At 47.9% G+C, this 22,479-nt stretch overlaps 1 protein-coding gene across 9 annotated transcripts in view; it reads left to right on the top strand.

Annotated features, from left to right (window-relative positions):
* The window catches only part of LOC135908829 (phospholipid-transporting ATPase ABCA3-like), a 324,046-nt gene that overhangs the window by 56,155 nt on the left and 245,412 nt on the right, over window positions 1-22,479 (top strand). For all 9 annotated transcript variants that reach the window (XM_065440659.1, XM_065440663.1, XM_070532568.1 and 6 more), the window contains 2 exons: window positions 144-261; window positions 21,811-21,962. In XM_065440659.1, the coding sequence (XP_065296731.1) occupies window positions 144-261; window positions 21,811-21,962 (270 nt within the window). The remainder of the gene's footprint in view (window positions 1-143; window positions 262-21,810; window positions 21,963-22,479) is intronic.

Here is a 22,479-nt window from a genome sequence, read left to right as displayed (position 1 = left end):
ATTCATGTTTATTTCTACTCTAAAATATCGGCGACGTTTGACTTTAACGCTGGTCCTAGTAATGCACAATGAGGAACCGTTTTGGAACGAGCGTTGCTTTTGTATCACAACGATCTCATTGTGAATTTTTTGTCTCTGTGTAGAAGATTCACGGCAAAATCGTGCTCAACGCCGTAGACCTCACCTTCTATGCCCCTCAGGTCACAGTGGTGGCCGGCCCATCTGGCGCCGGAAAAACGGTACTTCTGAAAATTCTCGCAGGTAATGTTTGCCCTAATATTTATACATATCGTTCGAGCTGCCGTTTTGAGAAAAAAGTCTAGGGATCTTGTATTATTGGACTTGCACTTTGTGGACGTACACTCGCTGTTCCTACTGTCCTGTCTTATTTCTGTCATGGCAGCGTTGAAATTCTGTCGCCAATGTCCGACACGTACAATGCTTGCGCTCACCGTTTCGAATCCAGCAAAAATGCTATCAGTTAACGCAGCAAATACTTATTCACTGAAGCTAGCAGCAAGAAGTGCTGAAGGTTAAGTCTACGAAAGCAACAGTTATCCATGCACGTACATTGTGTTCCAGCTAACCTTAGCGTTGCTTTAAATATGTTCTGGTACATTAAAGAATTACTCGATAAAAAGCATAATGTTTGACACTACAGAGCAAATCACACGATCTTTCGCGTTCTTTCTAATCGCAAAATAAGTCAACAATAATTAATCAACTCCTGCAGTCCTAAATTTAAAGAAGAAATTTCATATTCTGTGGACACCATAAAGAACTTTACATACGACACTGACTAGCTGTAAACTTTCTTAGCCTTCTCTATAGCTTAGTAGCATCTTATCTACCGCATATGTCACGTAGAAGATGAGCGTTTCGGGTGGAGGGTTCACGTTTCACGTACTGCGTGATGCCGGCGCTAGATATGTTTTACTTCCACTGCCATAGACGTGAGTGGTGACGCTGGCTAACACTGTGAGAGTTACTTCTAGTAGACATTCATAAATACTGCAGAATGTGGATGGGGAAATGGCGCCGGGTAGCTCAGTATCTAAGAGAATCGCACACGTAATGCGAAGACGTGGATTCCTACCCCACCTGCAGCCACTTGTTTTTTCCATCCATATTCATCTCCATTCACTTATCATTTCTTTAATTCAATAAGGAACTACACGCAATGTCCCCTATGCTATCCTTGGTGTCATAGTTTGCTTCTTATGGAATGAGTAATAAAAATCGGGCCCCTAGGTTTTGTTGTCTGCTCATTTATATATATATATATATATATATATATATATATATATATATATATATATATATATATATATATATATATATATATATATATATATATATATATTATAAAGGTGTTTATTAGCCACCAGCCGTTGGGCCAACCATCAGCGGAGGGCACAGACTCAGAGCACGAGCAGCGTTCCCCAAGAACAGCGCTAGAGAGGATGGCCCACTATTGTGTTCCTCTTCGCTACAATTACCCCGGGAACGAAAAGGGAGCCGTCGGGCGACCTAACAGCTCCTCACTATGAGTGGATGATAGTATGGTTTGAGGCGTTCGACGTTGACAATGCCTCGTCCAGGACGGCGTATGTCCGAACACGCTTCAATGGGTTCGATCACGTCGTTAATGGGGGATGCGCGCTCAACCATGCGGTATGGCCCTTCGTACTTGGGTAGTAGTTTTGAAGAGAGCCCAGGTTCAGCGGAAGGAACTGAAAGCCACACAAGCGCTCCAGGAAGGAAGGTGGGTTCAAAGGTGGTGTCACCGCGAGTGCTCCTCTGATGATCTTGGTAATTGGAGGTACAAGCCCTTGTGATGTCGCGGAACTCTCGAGCGTGTCTTGCCGTGGCAGAAGTGGCCGCCCATTCAGATGCACCCGGCCGGTAAGATAGAATTGTGTCGATGGTGCGCGACAGGGGCCTACCGTACAGTAAGAAAAAAGTTGAAAAAACGGTGGTGCTCTGAGTAGCAGTGCTGTACCCGTAGGTTCCGATGGGAAGAATGACGTCCCAATTTGTGTGGTCGGAGGCAAGGCACATTGCAAGCATGTTGCTGAGCGTACGGTTGAAGCGTACTGTAAGACCATTAGTTTGAAGATGGTACGCGTAGTTGCGCGATGAACAACGTTGTACTCTTTAAGAATGGCTTCTTCAAATACTTCGGATAGGAAGACACGTCCGTAAACATTAAGCATTTCCTCAATTGGTCCATCACGCCGGATGAATCGATAATGCAGGAAGGAGGTTATATTGCACGCTGTAGCTGCCGGGAGGGCGGCAGTTGGTCAACTGCCACAATGGCCAAGAGGTTTACAGCCGATGGGAGGGACGTAGTCTGACATCGCTGGGTAGTGTAAGGTAAAGGTTTTAGACCCGAGAGGAGGGGTGGTGATTTCCGGCGCTGACAATTGGAGCAAGAGCGAACGAACCTCTGAAAGTAGTAGCTGTACATGCCTCACCAGTAGACCGATGTCGAAGGCGCTGATAGGTTTTGAAAACTCCCAAGTGTGCAAACTGCGGATGGGCATGAAGAACTGCGCATTTGTTGGAACGGAGACTGCGAGGTATTACTAATAACCATTGGTGTCCATCCGGGGTTTTAATTGCGTTGGTTAAGGAGGTTGTCGCGAATGGCGAGATGGTGAGCTTGGCGATGCAGCGCGCAAGTGGTTGGTGGTGCTGATAAACCAGAAAGAAAGTCTCTAGGAAAAGTAATCCAATGGTGTTTGCGCTGCTCAGATGCAATGGTGGTAAGGTCGAGCGAAGTAACGGTAAAGTGGGATAATGCACGCATTGTGGTCAAGCAAGGGAGAGCACGCGAGGGCGTCGGCGTCAGAAGGTTGGTGCTGCTGCAGCGCAGCATGTGGATATTGTACTCCTGCAGGCAAAGCGCCCATCGGGCAAGAAGGCCTGAGAGATCTTTCAAGGACGACGAGCCAGCATAGTGAGTGCATGGTGGTCCATGACTACATCAAATGGACGGCCATAAAAAAAAAGGCCTGAACATGGTGAGAGCTCAAACAATGGCCAGGCATTCTTTTCCTCTCAAAGTGTAATTGGTCCCAGCTTTCGTAAGCGTACGACTTGCATAATCCACTACATGTTCAGGAAACCCCTGTTTGCGTGGGCAAGAACAGCGCCGAGGCCAACACCACTGGCATCTGTGTGCACCTCAGTTGGGGCCGTCGGGTCGTAATGGCGCAAAATTCAGGTAGACGTGCGTTAACAAACGACGAACATTTGTGAAATCCTCGTCGCACTCGGACGACCACGAAGTGAGGGGCCCGTTGCTTCTAAGTTGCTTCTGTGATGTTATTAGGTGCGGGATCACTCCAGAAAAAGGGAGAAGCAGCACGCGGAAGCACAAATACACATCAGGCTTGTATTGACGCACATAACACAGAAAACGGCACACATGCGTGACAGTTCCCCAAAATACCCCGTAGACGACATGCAGCTATATCTATGCATCGGTGAATTATTATTGGCCTACAGTTCAGGCGGAAGCGCGTGTCGCCGTGTCGGAGACCTCGTGGAACCGACGTCGGCCAGCGCGGTCGGACAGCAGTGTCCGCCAGCCGGGTCGGACAGCCGTGTCGGACGGCCGGGTCGGACAGCCGGGCCGGACCGCCTCGCGGGGCTCAGGTGGCCCTGCGCAACAGTCGATATACGGGAGCCTCCGCGTGCCCCGTATAGCCCGAACCCCTGCGGCTGGGTTCGCGCTCGGGAGCCCAGGGCCGCAGCCACTGGGTCACGTCCACAGCTAGCGGGGTAGCCCTGTGGCCGCTCACCCGAACACTCGATCACCCCAATTCAGGACCGCCAGCCCTCCCGGACCAGCTGCCCAGCGGAAGAGTGGGAAGAGGCAACCTCTCAGCGGGCGACAGCGTTCACTCGGGTGTGGCGTAGTGGCGCGGGCGGCGATAGCTCCTATGGGCCAGACGCCCAGCGAGGAAGCACTTTTCCGTCGAGCGCCGAACGTCGCGCACTGCTCACGCCACGGGGCCACGGGCCACGCTTTTTCAGGCGCCACTGTCGGCGCTCCCAAATTGGTCTTGATGATGATGGCTCTCTCGCGGGTATTTGCAAAGAGTCGCTGTCCTCTTCGCCACCGCACGGCGCACTGTCTTCATACGTTTATGCTTCGCACTCCTGCGTACCACATATTATCACAGCTTCCTCAGGAGTGATATGATGGCGGTGAAATCACGAATGAAGCGTATGAAGTAGGAACACAGACCGATGAAACTGCGCAATCTTTTGAAAGACGCTGGCTTAGGGAATGCGGCGACGCCCAAGAGTTTCGTTGGATCGGAGTGAATTCCATCCTTGGATACGACGTAACCTAGAATTATCAGCTGCGGAGAAGCAAATTGGCTCTTCGTGAGGTTTAGTTGTAGCCCTGCGTTTATTAAACACGTTAAAACAGACTGGAGCCGTCGAAAGTACGTAGTGAAGTCAGGAGCAAAAACAACAACGCTGTCAAGATAGCACAAGCACGTGTGCTACTTCAAGCCGCGCAGAACTGTGTCCATCAAGCATGTCATCGACTTGTTGGTTGATTACACGACGTTACGTATTTCTTTTTTTATTTCAGACAACCAGCATACATAGTTGCCTAGGGAACCAGCCTGAAGGCACAGAAACCCTGACAGAGCGCTGATGGACCGCTTACACACATATGAATAACCAGTCATAGCTCAATACGAACATAGGCGGGAAAATGATACACATCGTGATTTTTTAAGTAAGTCAGGCCATTATACCTAACGTATGTACGTTAAGATGATTTGCGCACGAAAACAAAGAAAAAAAACCTTATACACAGCTATAGCTAAAAAGAAAAAAGACAGACGAGTGCAACATATGCAAGTTACATAAGATAAAAAAAGGAATTGAAAGTGTTGTAAAGTTAGCTTTGAATTTTTGAAAAGTAGACATGCATCTTATTTTTAAAGTTTTGTTGCGTGTGGAAAGACACAGACAGAAGAGGCTATTTACAGGCTATTTACACTGGCGCCAGGCAGCCAGGCAGCCAGGCCGACACTCGCTCGCGCCAAGCGCACCGACGAACTTCATCGTCATTCACGCGGTGGCTCGTCTCTTGAGCATCGCTCGATGATATCGTAATACTACCCCCCCGGCGGCAAAAGCATCGTCATGGTGCTGTTAAATATCCAAGACGCGTGGAGAGTTGTTCGGCTTGAGTAGGGCGACGTGGACAATGTCACTGGTTGTCAGAGCGGAGGACTTAGTGGGTGTGGCTAGAATGATGTAGGCGTCATGGCGTTGCTCGTCGGCGAAATGAAGCAGCTGTGATACAGAGAATACGCGAGAAACAGTGGCAATATTGGTGGACTCAGGGTCGTCAACAGGGTAACGCGACAAGCTTTCAGCGTCCTGGTGCACGCGGCCAGACTTGTACACCACGGAATATGAAAATTCTTGTAGCCTCAAAGCCCATCGACCAAGCCGGAGAGGCAGCAGAGAGCATGATGGTCAGTGACTACGGAAAAAGGGCGACCGTAATGGTAAGGATTGAACTTCGCAACCGCGCATACAACAGCAAGGCATTCTCGTTCCGTAATGGAATAGTTGCGCTCCGATGGTGCTAGAAGGCGGCTCGCATAAGCAATAACGCGATCCTGGCCACGCTGACGCTGGGCTAAGACGGCACCTACGCCATGACCGCTGGCATCTGTACGTGATTCTGTAGGGGCATCAGGGTCGAAGTGGGCGAGAATGGGTGGTGGGGTTAGAAGAGTGACGAGACGAGAGAAGGCGGCGGCCTCTCCAGTGCCCCCCGAGAATTGTACGCCTTTCTTCAAAAGATTAGTTAGGGGTCCAGCAATTGTCGCAAAATCTGGAACAAAACGGCGAAAGTACGAGCATAGCCCTACAAAACTTCGAACGTCTGCGGCTGTCTTCGGAACCGGAAACTCTCTGACAGCACGAGTTTTGTCGGGATCAGGCTGTACTCCGGAAGCGTCAACGAGATGGCCCAGAAGAGTAAGTTGCCGGTGGCCAAAACGGCATTTGGACAAGTTAAGTTGCAGCTTCGCCTTTCGAAATACATCAAGTATAGTTGTGAGACGCTCAAGGTGAGTGTCGAACGTTGGCGAGAAGACGATGACGTCGTCGAGGTAGCAGAGACAAGTGGACTATTTGAAACCTTGGAGCAAGGAGTCCATCATACGCTGAAAGGTGGCAGGGGCGTAGCATAATCCAAACGACATTACTTTGAATTGTTATAGGCCATCAGGTGTGATGAACGCGGTTTTTTCTCTGTCCATATCGTCAACAGCAATCTGCCAGTATCCCGAACGAAGATGAATAGACGAGAAATAGCTGGAACCGTGCAGGCAGTAAAGGGCGTCGTCTATACATGGGAGCGGGTAGACGTCCTTCTTAGTAATGTTGTTCAGATGACCGTAGTCTAATTACGTAAGCAGCGAGCTCTGACAAGGCGACATCCCACACCAAATGCAGCTTCACTTTGTAGCCTGACCGCCGGCCCCGAACAAGCGTCCCCGATGACCTAAATCAAGGATTTTGTCCGCGAAGAAGCTGCACGACAGTTATCTCCGGTGTGCATCACTCAGGAGTCTGCCAGCACTTTGCCGTTTCATCTCCATAACGTGATCCATGAAGAGGTCGCGGAAGCACTGCCGGCTGTTCACAAGCAGGATGTCGTGACTACACCGGTCACTTATGCTACGGTTGCTGCAATGGCCCCTCGCAGTGTGCCCGTGCGTCGCCTCCAGCAACCTGTGCACCACCCTCCCCCTCCCGTCCCCTGGACACCGCTACCATCGCTAACCCGTGGCGCACGCCGGAGAATCGCCCGATATGCTTCGTATGTAGGCGTCCCGGTCATGTCGCAAGGTTTTTCCACCGCCGATCGCAGGCGTTCGATGACGATCGACGAGCGCCCTATGTGCCACCTGATCCAAATGCACCCATCACCAGCTCACTCCCAGACTGATCACCGTCCTCGCTTCGAATGCCTCCGGTCACCCTCCCACGTCGCCGATCGCTATCCCCTATGCGTCGACGACCCGTCTCTAACGAGAAGGGAAACTAGACGTCGCAGTTCCCGAGGCAAGAACTGCGCAATTGTCGACTTGCCGAAGCCATCCCTCTTCACCTGCCAATGTCATTGACGTGTTTATCGAAGATGTAGCTACAGTCGCCCTCGTCGATACCGGTGCCGCTATTTCAGTTATGGATGCCAGGTTCTTCCGTTCGCTTCGTAAAGTGACGACGCCTCTGTCTGGATTGTCGCTTCCTACGGCGAGTGCTCAACCCATTCGCCCTACTGCTGATTGTACTGCCCTTGTGACCATACAGGACGTTTTATACACGATTGAGTTCGCAGTTCTTTCATCGTGCTCCCACGCCGTTATTCTAGGATGGGATTTTCTCTCAAGTGACAATGCCATCATCAAGTGCGCTCGGGCTGAGATTGAACTTTTCCAACTTGGTGACCTCGCCTCGGTCGATGCTCGTCCTGCCGCTAAGATTGTCGTCAAAGGAGACACCTGTATTCCCCCGTGCTCTTCAGCATTCGTACCAGTCTTCTGTAGTGCCATATCCGACGGGGCGGTCTTCTTCGTGTGCCCTCTCATCACTTTGTTACCCGAAAAGCGCTTCCTTTGGCCTTTGCAGCTATTGACCTTGCCACCGGTGTCAGCACGATGCCCATTTACAATCATCTTTCATCGCCGCTATCACTGCTCCGCCGCGAATGCCTTGGTTACGTCCAGCCGGTCGATTCAACATGAATTGTCTCCGTCCTCAACGAAGTGCCTTCTACTGCGGTCCATGAACTGAGTGCCCTCTCCGTACCGGACTTAACATGGACTGCTGTGTTCAGCCCATTCATCTCCGAAGATCTGACGCATTCGCAGCGATCTCAACTTCTCGCAATCCTTCAGTACTTCCGCCGTTCTTTCGACGTTGTACAAACATCTCTTCGTCGTGTATCGATGGTCGAGCATTACATCGACATTGGCTGTCACTCACTGCTGCGACAAAGACCATATCGCGTGTCCTCTACGGAACGTCGTGTCATTGCAGACCAGGTAGATGACATGCTCCGTCGACGCGTCATTGAACCTTCGCAGAGCCCATGGGCCTCTCCCATGGTCCTCGTCACAAAGAAAGCCGGTTCCATCCGCTTCTGTGTTGATTTTCGACGGTTGAACAAGATGAGGTTGACGGACGTCTACCCATTACCACGTATCGATGACGCTCTGGAATGTTTGCAGGTAGCCGAGTTCTTTTCTTCGCTGGATTTGCGGTCAGGCTACTGGCAGGTTCCAATGGCAGAGGCCGATCACCCGAAAAGTGCCTTTGTTACTCCAGACGGCTTCTGTGAATTCAACGTCATGCCTTTCGGACTTTGCTACGCACCTGCTACGTTTGAAAGACGGATGGATAATGTTTTTTTTTCGGTGACCTCAAATGGAAAATATCTTTGCTATCTTGACGACATTGTGATGTTCGCCCTCGATTTCGCAACGCACGTGCTCCGCTTCCAGCACGTACTCACTTGCTTGACCAACGCCGGCTCGCAACATAACTTGAAGTGCCGATTTGCCGTTCGTCAGCTCACAATTTTAGGCCACGTCGTGTCAAAGGAGGGCATACGCTCGGATCCCTAGAAGCTACGTGCTGTTACTGCGCTCCCAAAACCTACCACTGTGAAAGAGCTACGCAGTTTCATCGGCCTCTGCTCTTACTTCCGGCGATTCATTTGAAACTTTGCGTCAATTATATCGCCTCTCACGCAGCTCCTTGGTGGCGCTAGATATCTCTAATCATGGTCTCCAGGGTGTGACGATGCCTTCGCAACCTTGCGCCGTCACCTCACGACAAACCGAAATCCATGCCGATGCAAGCGGTGTAGGCCTTGGCGCTTTGTTGGCACAGCGTCAACCTGGTCACACAGAATACGTCGTCACATACGCGAGTCGCACGTTAACCAGCGTTGCAGAATACAGCGTTGCAGAAAAGGAGTGTTTGGCCAATGTGTGGGCACTTGGCAAGTTACGCCCATATTTATACGGCGGATCTTTTGACGTAGTAACCTACCACCACTCACTATGTTGGCTGTACATGCTCAAAGACCCATCGGGCTGCCTGCCCGCTGGGCATTGCGAATCCAAGAATACGACATCTGCGTGGTTTACCGTTCCGGGCGAAAGCACTCCGACGCTGACGCGCTATTCCGATCAACGCTTCCTCCGAAGGCCAGTCACGACTCCTCCTACGAGTGCACATTGACCTCTGTGGACTTTGGTGCAATCGCTGCTGCACTGCGTAAAGATCCCTAGACTGCATCTCTGCTCGACCTTTTCTCGGATACGTCGAAAGTTCCAGCGCCACGTACCCTTCGGCACCAAGTTCCTCATTTTGCGATTAGAGACATGCTACGGTATCGACGCAACTATGCGCCAGAGGGACCCACTTGGTTACTCGTCATTCCGAGAATCTCGCGATCAGAGCTGTGCTCCTCGTTCCACGTAGACACTCAGTCTGGCCACGCGGGAGTCTTCAAAACCAATGAAAGTTAAACCTATGCTAAGTTCAATGCAACCACAACTGTTCGTTTAACCAGGCACAAACAAATGTGGACTGTACCCACCCTAGAACTTCTTATGATGAACAATCTTTGTCCTATAAGCTACCTTCCCTTCTGCTCCTAATAAACCATGAATATTTTGATCCTTCGTGTAATCAAAATTCTCTCATTAAACGTTTCTCCCAGTCTATTTATTTTCAGGAATCCTTTTTAATTTTTTCCCCTCGACTTGTCAATCGCTGTTTTTCATGTGATTGCCATTTCAAGCCTATGCAATCGGGTTGTGTTGTGCTTGCGCTTTGCTACAAATCTTTTTTTTTTGTTGCTCGATGTTATCTGATATTGGTTGATTTATTTGAACTCTTTGTGTATGACTGACCGTCATACTGTGTTTTGCCAACTGTAAAGAGGTCGGGACCTCGTCAAGCTGCTCAAGCTTTTAGTCCCGTACTCCTCCTATTCCAAGGGAAATAAAGTTGATCGATTGATTGATTGACTTCGGCATCGCTATTACTGGCGGGGAATGTACAATTTCGTTCGAAACTTCGTCCGCTCTTGTCATGAGTGTCAACGCCGCAAAGCGCCACCGCACAACTGGGCCGGTGAACTCCAGCCTTTACAATGCCCATCACGACCCTTTGATCGCGGGGCATAGATCTCTACGGGCCAGTTCCGTTGACTTCTACCGGCAACAGGTGCATAATCGTTGGGGTATACCACTTAACCCGTTATGTGGAGACCGCTGCTCCACCAAATGCTACAGCGCAGGAGGTTGCCAATTTTATACTTCGCCGTTTTCTCCTTTGTCATGAAGGTCCATGTGGACTTTTAAGCGGCAGAGGCCGTGCCTTCTTACACAAAGTCATCGAACAACTGCTTCCTGAATGCGTTATTATTTATCGTAAATGCACTGCTTATCACCCACAGACTAACGGTACCACGGAACGCTTTAATCGAACTCTTGGTGACATGCTCGCCATGTATGTCTCACCGGATCACTCTAATTGGGACCTAGTTCTTCCGTTTGTCACCAACGCCTACAACACCGCGACGCAGGCCACTACCGGATTCTCGCCCTTTCACCTTCCTTACGGCCGTCATCCTTCGCACACAATCGACACCATTGTGCCCTACCAGCTGGACCCATCCGAATACCTGCCGATCTCGGAAGCCGCCAGACACACCGAACAATGTCGCCAGCTGGCCAGGCGATTCACCTCCGACGACCAGAACCGTCAAAAAGCCGTTCAAGACGCTCTTAACTCGATAACCACGCTTCTCCCGGGGGCTCTCGTCTGGTTCTTAGTGCCACACCGCACGCCTGGGCTCGCTTCAAAACTCCTTCCGAAGTACGACGGGCCATACCGTGTTCTCGAGCGAACATCACCCGTTAATTACCTGGTTGAGCCACTAACGCCGCCGTCCGACATGCGACGTCGTAACGGCGAAGTCGTTCACGTTCAGCGTCTCAAGCCGTATCACCATTCTACCGTCCTTCCAGAAAACTAAGTCACCAGGATGGCTCCTCTATTTCCATGTGGCCATTAAATAACGAACGTGCGCGCAGAGTCAGCAGCATCGGCAGCATCAAGCGCACAGCAGAGGGTCGAGCTAGGGGACTGTGCTCGGTGCATCCTAGAACCGGCTGTCGCGAACTTCAATAAATATCCTTTATAATATATATATATATATCGAAAAAAATAATATTCACACGTTTAAGAAGAGCACACATACTATCAATTTACTAACGTTTCGGCCGGTCCCTCGTCCTTCATCGGACTGAACGAGACTACAGAAGACGTTCGTTCCCAAAGTGTGAGAAAGGGAAAATACACGTGGAAGGTACATATATCTCCAAACAAAGCCATGGCGAAAAAAAAAGCATCTAAAATACGTTTTTTTCTTTCGAAACAGTGGAATAGCGCATAGACAGAACACAACACATTGATGGCTGTGAGGAGTCACGGACGTGGAAGCGTTGCCGTCACCATCGAATATGCGAAAAAAAAGAAAAACAGGGCAGAGTGCCTTATTTCTACGTTGGCGGAAGGCAAAAAATACCTGGGTGGCACGATGGATCTTCATTGTTGAAGCCCAGAGAAGTCGCTCTCCACAGATTTGGCGTGTGTAGGGGGAATGCGACACAATAGCGGCTCCACAGCAAAAGAAGAGGATATGAGGACGTGTCAGCACGAACCGTGAAAAGATGCGTGGTGGTTAAATTAGTAGAAATTTCATTTCGACTACAACAATATTGTTGTATTCAGAATGCAAGGTTAGTTTCCCGGTGATTTCCTTAAAGGGACGCTAAAGGCAAATATTAGGTCAACGTGGTCTGTTAAAATGTCATTTCAGAAATTTCGCAGCGTTCGTGTCGTGCGAAAAAAAAAATACTTCTTTAAAGGGCCCCTCACCATGCCCCATAGCAAATTTTGGTTATACGCTGGAAGTTGTCAAGTGCCCTCTAGGGAGCGTTCTGGCGCAAAAAAATTTCAGATCGGCTCAATAATAGCCGAGATAGAAATATTTGAGTGCCGCGAACACATGATTTCAGAAGACGGGCTCCACTGCCAAGCAAGACGCTCTCTCCACTCGCCCCATCTAGCCTCCGCAAGCGAATTTCCTTCCCTGCATTCTCCAATGCTTGACCTCGAGGATTGCGTGACAGATACGGCATGGGCCCCGCCTTCATATTTTTCTCCTCGCTTTTTTTTTCAGTGCTGCGCATTCCTGATGATGGCGTTGCGCGCGAGCTGTTATCGTTTCGCGCAGCCCATGATTTTCCGCGCTGTGCTTAAGGAAACATGACTAGCGATATAATTAAGTGCTACACGAATACTGAGGCAGAACAAGCAGATCGCAGAGCATGATCGCGGCGCTAGAACACGGTAGGAACTGGCATAGTTTCGGTAACTGCTCACGTCACCACACGACGGCGGGAAAAAGCAGACGAAGTGGAAGTATATCTCTCTTGCTTCCGTTTGTGTGTTTTATTATTTCTCTAAACTTCAATTCGTCAATTCAAGCAACCGACACACAGATAACAGATGTCTCGAATAATTCTCGAAATCACGTGTCACCGCGAGCGACGCCACATTGCGGACACCAATACGTAGGCGCAGGCACACGAGTACGTCATCCTCCGTCTTGGAGCGCGGCGGCCGCGAGGAGAAGGAAAAACGGCGTTCGGTTTGAAATTTCCGATCTAACCATCGCGCGTAGCGTTGCAATACTTTACAGACACGATTGCTGTCGCTCAATGTATGTTCTGCGCTTGTCAGCTCAAAATGGCCAGACCTGGTGAAGGGCTGTTTAAGGTAAAATCGCGTCTCGAAAGTGCGCACAAGGTTAGGGTGATTTGAATCACCCACTCCCGAGCGGGAGAGTGGTGGCGTTGCATGCGCTATGTCCGCGCTTTACAGCTGTCTGTGAGTAAGAGGGCGCCCGTTGGAGGGCGCTACGGTTTTTTTGTGCGAAACGCAAGCGCGCGGTAATGTAGAAACCGAGCCAAGACAGAGCGCTGGAACCACCGCTGCAGCTGGTTTTGCTCGAGTTGCCTGGACCGCTCAGGCATAGCACGCCATCATATAGGCGTGGAAATTTGTGCTACTTGCATTTTGTGGGAGTTTCGCGAGCCGACAAAACAAGCGCACCACTGGGCGATAATGAAACTACACAAACACGAAGGCGCGGGTGATGCAGAGACGAGCGAGAACGCAACCTTTCGGCCACCCGCGTCATTGTCAAGTGTAGCGCCAATTAGTTATTTTTCTAAACATCGAATAGAACTGGATAAGTATCATCTTCTTCCGTATTATAATGGAATGCAATTATCTTTTTATAAGGAGAAGTTCAGTACTAGCGACAGAAATAAAATGAATGCCTTCGTCATCGGGCTAGTACTTGAACATCCAGTGACAATGACAAATCGAGTGGCAAATCATGTCCAGTGAACAGTGAAAAATCGTGTCCTGCATTTACGTCATTTTCTCGATTACTAAAACATTGTTTGCGATAATAGTGACGCTTTAGGCGTGTCTTCGAGCACCGATCTATGACTTTAGTTTGACTTAATAATTGCCTTTAGGGTCCCTTTAACAACCAAGCCGATACTTTCATCAAGTCAGCCCTAAATCCTAGCCGTGGCACAGAACGTATGCCTTGCAACAAAACGCGTTCGCAGATCCGCCTTCGCATCATAACTGCACAGAGAGCAACCACCACCACGTCCAACTTCTCTCTCCAGATTAGGGAAACTTCACGCGTGACATCGCCAACGTGGTCTACCTTTTCAGATGTAGTACCTGTAATCAACGGTTCATTGGTCAGACAGAGACACCACCTTGCAGGATCAGCTGACACGCAAAAACTATTTTGAATCTTCCCGTATCCAAACATGTCAAGCTTCCTAGACACCTTTTCAATGACTTAAAGCGACAGTATCAGAATCAGGCTTTCCCTCACACCACGGCCGGGAAATTCGCGAGTCTTACGTTATTGATAAGTTTAATACCACCGCCTCGTGTTTTACTGAAAGCAGCGAAACTCTCCTGGTTTTGTTCTGTTGGAACAATGTCGTTATAGTCGCAATAAAATTCCTTGAGCACAGCATATCTTTTCTTGCTTATTGATGACAATTCCTCAAATCATCTTCATTTTACTCTGTTTGGAGTTGCAATTATGTCGCATGCCCCCTTCGCACGTCAAGTCTGTGGCAGAGTGGCTTCCCAGGACTTAAACGATGACGATCCCTCGGAGCTGGCAGAAATGCTGCCTTAGGCGTGGCTCATAGCTGCCATCCACTAATTTCTCTCCATTAAAACTTCTTTCTGGGCGAGTTGGTGCATACTTGACATAAAAACTGTTTACAGCGCAAACACAAGCAACCACAAAGTATAAGGGACAGGACACAAGCGCTGACTGTCAACTAACTTTTATTAATGGAAGACGAGTGCCTTATATAAGGGGAAAGGCAGAAGTGAAGGGGGAAGGTAGTGATACAATCTATTTATTTATTTATTTATTTATTTATTTATTTATTTATTTCGGATACTTTCCTGGCCCGAAGGCATTACAGAAAGGAGTGGTAAGTGAACAAAAAAAGTACATCATTATACAATAAAAGGTATTACAAAATGGCAGAAAATAGAGCAGTTTTGAAGTTGCCAACGTCAGAAATGGCAGCGATGGAGGGAGGAAGGTCGTTCCAGTCGGCGCTGGTTTTAGGAATAAAAGAACCATGACACATCTTTGTTCTAAAATATGGAACACCAACTTTAAACATGTGATCGAAACGGGATGAAATGTATGAGGGGCGAGTAATAAGATGATCCTTTAATAGTGGGTTGTGGTGATACAGCCTGTGGAAAAGACACAGTCTAAAACATTTACGGCGCAAGGAAAGCTCCGGTAATGTAAGTGTGTTTTTCATGGAAGTAATGCTGGCGTAACAGGAATAGTTAGATAAGATAAAACGTGCTGCGCGATTTTGGATGGATTCTAGAGTGTTTATCAGTGTGAGTTGATGGGGATCCCATACGGTGGATGCATATTCTAGCTTTGGTCGCACTAATGTTTTGTAGAGGGTAAGCTTTAACGGCATAGGCGCAGCAGAGAAATTTCGACGCAGGTATCCAAGAACCCGGTTAGCGTTATTAGTGACGTGTTTGATGTGCGTATGCCATGATAAGTTACGTGAAATATGGACACCTAGGTATTTGTATGAGTTGACGGATTCAAGAGAACTATCGTGAAGTAAGTAAACACGCGTATTGTCAGTGTTAGTGCGGCTTGATACATGCATTGTTTTACATTTATTAACGTTTAGTCGCATGAGCCATTTATCGCACCAGTTGGATATGCTTCTAAGATCGTCTTGAAGCCTATCAGTATCAGTGTGGTTAGTTATTTTGCGATAAATGACGCAGTCGTCTGCGAAAAGCCTGATAGATGAATGGGAAATGCATTTAGGAAGGTCGTTTATGTAGATGAGGAAAAGGAGGGGTCCCAGTACCGATCCCTGTGGTACACCCGATGTTACGGAAGTGCGAGAGGATGAACATTCATTAGCTGAAACGTACTGAGTTCGATTAGACAGAAAGCTTTTAATCCAGTTTAGTACATTAGGGTCAATGTTAAGCATGCTAAGTTTAAGAATGAGAAGATCATGTGAAACAGTGTCGAAAGCTTTTGCATAGTCCAAAAACACGCAGTCTACATCGAAGCCCATATCAGTATGGGTAAATAGGTCATTAGTAAAACATATGAGTTGTGTTTCACATGAAAATGTTTTCCTGAAACCGTGTTGTTCAGTGGAAAAGGAATTAGACTCAAGGAAATCAATCAGATGAGAATGTATAATATGCTCCAATATTTTGCATGGTATACTTGTCAGTGATATAGGACGATAGTTATCGGGGGAATGAGTGTTACCTGATTTAGGGACCGGAACAACCTTGCCAACCCTCCAATCGCTTGGAAGAACTGAGGAACCTAGAGACTGGGAAAAGAGCATCGAAAGCATAATGGAAGAATATGGTTCAGTAATTTTAAGCATTTTACAGTTAATTGAGTCTTCACCTGATGAAGAAGATATTTTCAGGTTTTCAATCAACTTTTATATGCCGACCCAATCTATATAAATGGAGTTCATTGGTAAATAGGAGGATTTAGTTACCGACGGTAGAGTTGCAGGAGCACATTTGTGAAAGACAGAAGCAAATACATCATTCAAAACGGAACAGCACTGGTTCGGAGGGATCGCGACATTGTCAGAACGGGCTAGTTGGATTGTTTTGCTTTCTTTGCCACCAACAATATTCCAGAATTTACGTGGATTAGACTGCAAAAGTGATGGGAGGGTGTTATCGAAAAAAATCTTTTTTGCATTTGTAATAGCGATAGTATATTCTGCGTGAATGCAATGATATGCTGCCCAGCGTTCGGGAAGATTAGATGCTTTGGCGCGACGAAAAATACGTTTCGTTTTGTTGCGTAGACGGCGCAGAATTCCAGTAAACCATGGCGAGGAAGGACTCGAAACAATCTTTCTTTTAGGTACATAGCGATCCATTAGTGTTAGCAGTTTGTTCTTGTACAATGACCAGTTCTCTTCAACGGTACGTTCAAAAAAGTTGACTGTGTAGTCAGTAATGAATGATTCTAGCTCATTTAAAATGGATGTGGTATCGGCGGCATGGTAATCACATATAGTTTTAACTGTTTTCTTCGAGCGAACTTTCTTCTTAAGTGTTAAGTGGAGAAGCGAGTGGTCACTTATTCCTGTAAGGTATGTTGGAGGAGAAACCAAATCTGGAGCTGTTGTAAAAAAGAGGTCTAAAGTATTAGACGAAGTGCTGGTAGTGCGTGTGGGTTCATGAATCAGCTGGGTTAGATTAAAATCAGCGCAAATGTCCAAAAGATGGGTGCACTCGGAAGATGACTGCTTAAGGGAGGAAACACCATTTTGCCACACTATGTTTGGAAAATTAAAATCACCTAGTAAGAACAAATGTGATTTTGGGTATCGAACAACTAATTTGTTAAGGACGTCATGAAGGTCAGTGCAGAAATTGGTAGTGGAGGATGGAGACCTATAACACGCGCAAAAGATGAGGTCGCCAGTGGGAAAACCAACACGAGTGCAAACTATTTCTAATGGTGAGTCAGTGGGGATAGTGAAGGAAGGGATAGCAGAACTCACGGCAATCAGTACACCTCCGCCCGTACGGAAATCGCGATCGTACCTGTAAAAGTTATGTTTTTTGACAGTCTAGTATTTCACTATCTTTAATTTTTGCTGAAAGCCATGTTTCGGTGAGCACAACTATATCAGCTGAGCATGCGTCGATATGTGATGACAGTGATGTGCGTTTGTTGGCGATACTTCGGACATTTGTAAAAAGAAGTGATAAGGAGTTTGCTTGCTTTGGAACACGAGATAGCTATGCTGCACCCAAATGTGAAGATTGTGGACCGGATGGTTTGTTGTTTGTTGGGGTAATCGCGCTCCTAGCTGGTCCGATCTCGCATACTTCATCTGTAGCTGCGCAATAAACGTAACATTTTTTACCTATGATTAGTTTGTTATGTCGCAAAGAAAAAGACTGGTCGCTGGCCTTGCCAAAGTCATTTAGTGCTTTCCGTGATTGACGAGTGGCTTTGCGAAAGTCTTCGCCGACTGAAATACCATCGGCTTTAAACTTCGCTTTTTGCGAGAGTATATGGTCTCTCATTTTGGAAGACACAAACTTAGCTATAACAGGCCGTGTCTTGCCGACAACGTATGTGCCTAGCCTATGAGCCCTATGGATAGCGACTTCCGAGGGAGTCATGTTGAGACAGTTTCTAAGAAAGTTATGGATCTGGGCTTCTGATTGAGCCCACGTTTCTGATACGTTGTCTGAGATACCATAGAAGATCAAGTTGTCGCGTCTTGAATGGTCCTCCAGAACGTCTAGTCTTGACGCGAGCGAAGCGCTTTCATTTGAAACTGCCTCATGGACTGCGGTAGTAATATCACTTACTGAAGGCATATTTTCAAAAGACTCAACCGCAGCTTCAACAGCAGTCACTCTATTGGAAAGGTCTGAAACGGTCTCAGTAAGGTTTTCTTGGTTAGCCTTTAGTTCAGCTATGGCATTCATCATCTCGGCATGTCGCGTGTCAAATTTTAACGACAAAGCAGCTATGGCCGCCATAACTGCATTGTGCTTATGTTGAGCTTGAGTATGAGGACCAGGGTTTAATTCTACGTCCCCGGAAAGTAAGAGCAACATAGCAACAGAGACACAATCACTCAGAGTGGCAGCCAGCACTTGTGGGCAAGGGAAGAGCAGCAAACCAACATTGTTTGTACGTTTACAAAAAAGCGATTCGGACTGACTAACCTGCACAAGAAAGCAGAAAGGAGAGCTTAGCAGCGACCGCATGGTAGCTGCTCTCCCGTGCCCACTGGAAGCGCCTTGCTGATGCCAGTTGCTTAAATCTGAGCGCTGCAGTGCTGCCGCTGGCGGCAGTGTCCGTGTCCCGCTTGATACCGGCGTGAAGATGATGACGTCTTCGATGCTCAGATAATCAAGGCTGTTGTCAGCTGCTTGTGGCGGTGGATCCAGCAGGAAATTCGATTGAGATGTAAACGGAGCACACGTGCTAGACGGTGACGACGATGAGCCGAAAACAGCAATCTGCACAAGAAAGCAGAAAGGAGAGCTTAGCAGCGACCGCATGGTAGCTGCTCTCCCGTGCCCACTCAAGGCAGGGGAAAGGCAGAAGTGAAGGGGGAAGGGAGTGATACAATCGGGGAAAATGACGATGCGCATCGATGAACGAACGTGCCAGCAGTCAACGCATTCCTCTTGCCAGCAGTCAGCGCCTGAATGCGTTGACTGCTGGCACGTTCGTTCATCGATGCGCATCGTCATTTTCCCCGATTGTATCACTCCCTTCCCCCTTCACTTCTGCCTTTCCCCTTATATAAGGCACTCGTCTTCCGTTAATAAAAGTTAGTTGACAGTCAGCGCTTGTGTCCTGTCCCTTATACTTTGTGGCTGCTTGTGTTTGCGCTGTAAAGAGTTTTTATGTCTAGTTTCTCTCCATTTCCGAGGCCGCACATTGCCTTCTGAGCGGAAAGTACCCGCTCCCGCCATACATACAAGTCGTGTGGACTCCGGAGCATGAGTCCTTACGTGACAATCAGCGGGCACACGCCTTCGCCCGAGCACATGCTCGCCGGGAGCCGCGAAAGGGATATGCCGAGCAGTTCCCCCCGAGACGATACCTTCACCTACATGCACATCCAGTGCTATCACCTTTCATGAAGAACACTGCTACCGCCTCATAATGCTCTCACGCGAGAGGAAGCCGTAGTATGGCGGAAACATTAAAGAAACACATGTGCACACTTGAGTCTCTACCACGCCATAGACCCTGCGCTGTATTCTTTAAAATGCCCAAGCTGCGTCCTTGCGCCACACTTTACTATGTGGTATGGGCTTGTACAAGCCCACTACAGCTCACACTCATAACACACCGCACCACACGGCAATTGGAGGCAGCGCTGCCCAACTCCGACTCGATGGAGCAGGTCAACCTGGTTACCCGCACGAGAAGGGCAGCGAAGGCCGCTGGACCCCTGGGCTGAAGGGGAGAGTGGAGAGTGGAGGTGAACCTACGCTCGGGTGCTTTTTTGTATAAAGTTTATTCTCTCTCTCCTCCTCTTCCCGCCACCGCATAAAGGACGCAACTTTTGTTTTCGCTTCTTCGAGGGTGAGGATAACGCTCCCTCGTACATGACTTATTGCAGCCATCCATGTGTTGTGTTATGCCCATAAGTTATGCCCCTGTTACGGAAAAGGAAGTACGTTTTTGTTATTTATATTTAGAGCGTAGGCCTTAGGCCCCCGTTTCTGCGGCGAGCGTCGGCGTAACAGAGCGAACGAGCAAGGGGAAAGATGAAAGCGAACAGGGAGCGCTGTGGGGGATGAAAAACGCTAGGAAACCGGAGGAGAAGGGTGCCGCGGATCCTTCAGGAGGGAAGCAGAGGAGGACACTATGGCGAAAGGGTGAGACGAAAAAGTGGCAGTTTCGCCCGAAAGGCGAAGCACCGATTGGCATAGCAAATTGATGGATAGTTGTTCGAAGTAACGATAGTAGTTTTACCCGTGGTATAAACTTTAAACATTCGCTTACTAATTATACAAAAAATATATAATGTGCAAGCGCGACTGAACGAGGACGTATAAAGAAAGAGGCACACAGAGACAGTGCTGTCTTGGTGTGTCTTTTTTCTTTATACGTCTTCATTCAGTAGCGCTTACACACCATACATAGATTCAAACCCTAGCCCCCCTACGATCTAGCCCCTCAACGTGCGTCAAATAAATTAACATTCATGGTGTCACGCGTGCAAATCCTATCGTGGTTATCGCAAAAAGTAAAGTAACTCACGTGATATTGGGTGGATCGACTTCAGAGCAGGCTGAAACGATGCAGAATCACGTCCCATATATCCAGACAAAAATTCATCCAAATATATCCATGATTAACGGGAGGAGCCCCGGCAAGGGGCGCACCGGAAACAGGCCAACCGCAAGCAGGTGTATCAGCGCACCTAAACGACCCAAGTGTATTCCCTCGTGAGGGTCGTGAGGGTAACAACTGAAGAATTGAGCTCCCCTTGCTGAAACATTGGCTCCGCCGACATCTCTTGTTCGAACCCCGTCGATCACTTCAAGGCTCCGTGTTACCGTGAACTTCTGGCTCGTTTAAATTTATATAGACTACGATTTCTCTGCGTGTTTCTGCCATATGTATAGTCATCCATTAAACAAGCCAGATAACGTTTTCTTGTCGTTACATATGCAGTTACACTAAATCAACCCACTCAAAATTTTATTTGGCAGTGAGGACACTGAATGATAATTTTGGGCTAAAAACTTGCAAGTAGCTTGACAGTGGCCCGAAATACCTGGTATGGCATTATTAAAGAGAAAATAAGACATCCACGCAACCGTAGCACCTGCTACAGAGACTGGCATGGCAGTAGCACAAAACTATTCACACAACCCAAATTATGTAAACACTAAAACAGTATCCCTACGTACATAGAGCACTTTGAATACGGTCAAACATCACTATGACCAGGAATTGTAACATTCAAAACATCCCAGCTAGCTAAGGTATGAACGAAACTGCGAGTATTCAGCCACCTTTGTCCGTATATCGATTTACACTAAGTGGAACGTTTCACGCAAAGAATGGCGCCTGTAATATAGGCAAAAGTGTGGTGTTGTCCTTCCTAATCAATAAATGAAAAGGTAATAAGCACATAGCGATAGAATAATGAAATTTGAACATGTTTCATAGCAAAACAAGCAAATAAACGAAAGAGGAAACCCCTAAGTGTGCGGGCGCGACAAGACGGATCTGTACTTAATGTGGTTAGTTTAAAAGAAGTGGGCTTGTGGCTAACAATATTGGTCTTTCATGTGAACAGGCACAATTTTTTGTTGCCCGCGTACCTCAACATGTCGCATTTTTAATCAAGCTGATCGCTAATAAATATGAGCCTTATTTGTCATCTTGTACTGATTGTAACTATCCTTCATCCAGATATCAAATAAGAAACATTGAAAGCCAGACCGTGTATTTGCACACTGGTGTAAGGTTGAATTCAAGTGAGTCCTAGTTTGATTTTTTCACAGGTTTGTTGAGACCAACGCGAGGTCGGGTTGAGATTAGCCACCTGGATTCTTCCGAGGACGGCGACTGGAATGTGAGAAGTGCGATGTGCCCCCAGAACAATGTTCTATTCAGTGACCTCACAGTGTGGGAGCACCTGGCGTACTTCGCTCTAGTAAGTGGGCGTGTCGCTTCCTTGCAGCGTCCTATGTTCTTTATACAGAAAGGAGGCGTACCGTAACCCAGGCAGCATGGAACGTCGGGCCGATTTGGTTATGATGATGGCATCTCATGGCCTAATGACGACCCCATGCTAGTGGCACTAGTGGACGACCCCATGCTAGTGGCACTAGTGGTCGTTATATTACAACGGTACAGTAATAGCCCATCGTTAACATGAATGAGCCACTGTAAATGCTACCATGCAGCGCAGCTGGCAATAGTGGGTCATTTTATCCGCATGGAAATTTCCGTAGCAAAACAAGGACAAATTAATTTTTATAACATTTTTATACACGTAAAACACTTTTATTTAGTTGAGAATGAACGTTTACTAGTCATTTCGTGCTGATTAGAACGAAATTTGGCGGCACGGGATGCTGAGTTGAGATGATGCCGCGTACTCCATGGCGCAACTTCGATTGCAACTTCACTGTTGACAGAAGTGCGGGACCCGCCGTGGTTGCTCAGTG

This window comes from Dermacentor albipictus, chromosome 1, assembly GCF_038994185.2.
Source record: "Dermacentor albipictus isolate Rhodes 1998 colony chromosome 1, USDA_Dalb.pri_finalv2, whole genome shotgun sequence".
In the NCBI taxonomy this organism is placed as follows: Eukaryota; Metazoa; Arthropoda; class Arachnida; order Ixodida; family Ixodidae; genus Dermacentor; species Dermacentor albipictus.
Note: the sequence above shows the minus strand (reverse complement) of the source record. Positions and strands in the feature narration are given on the sequence as shown.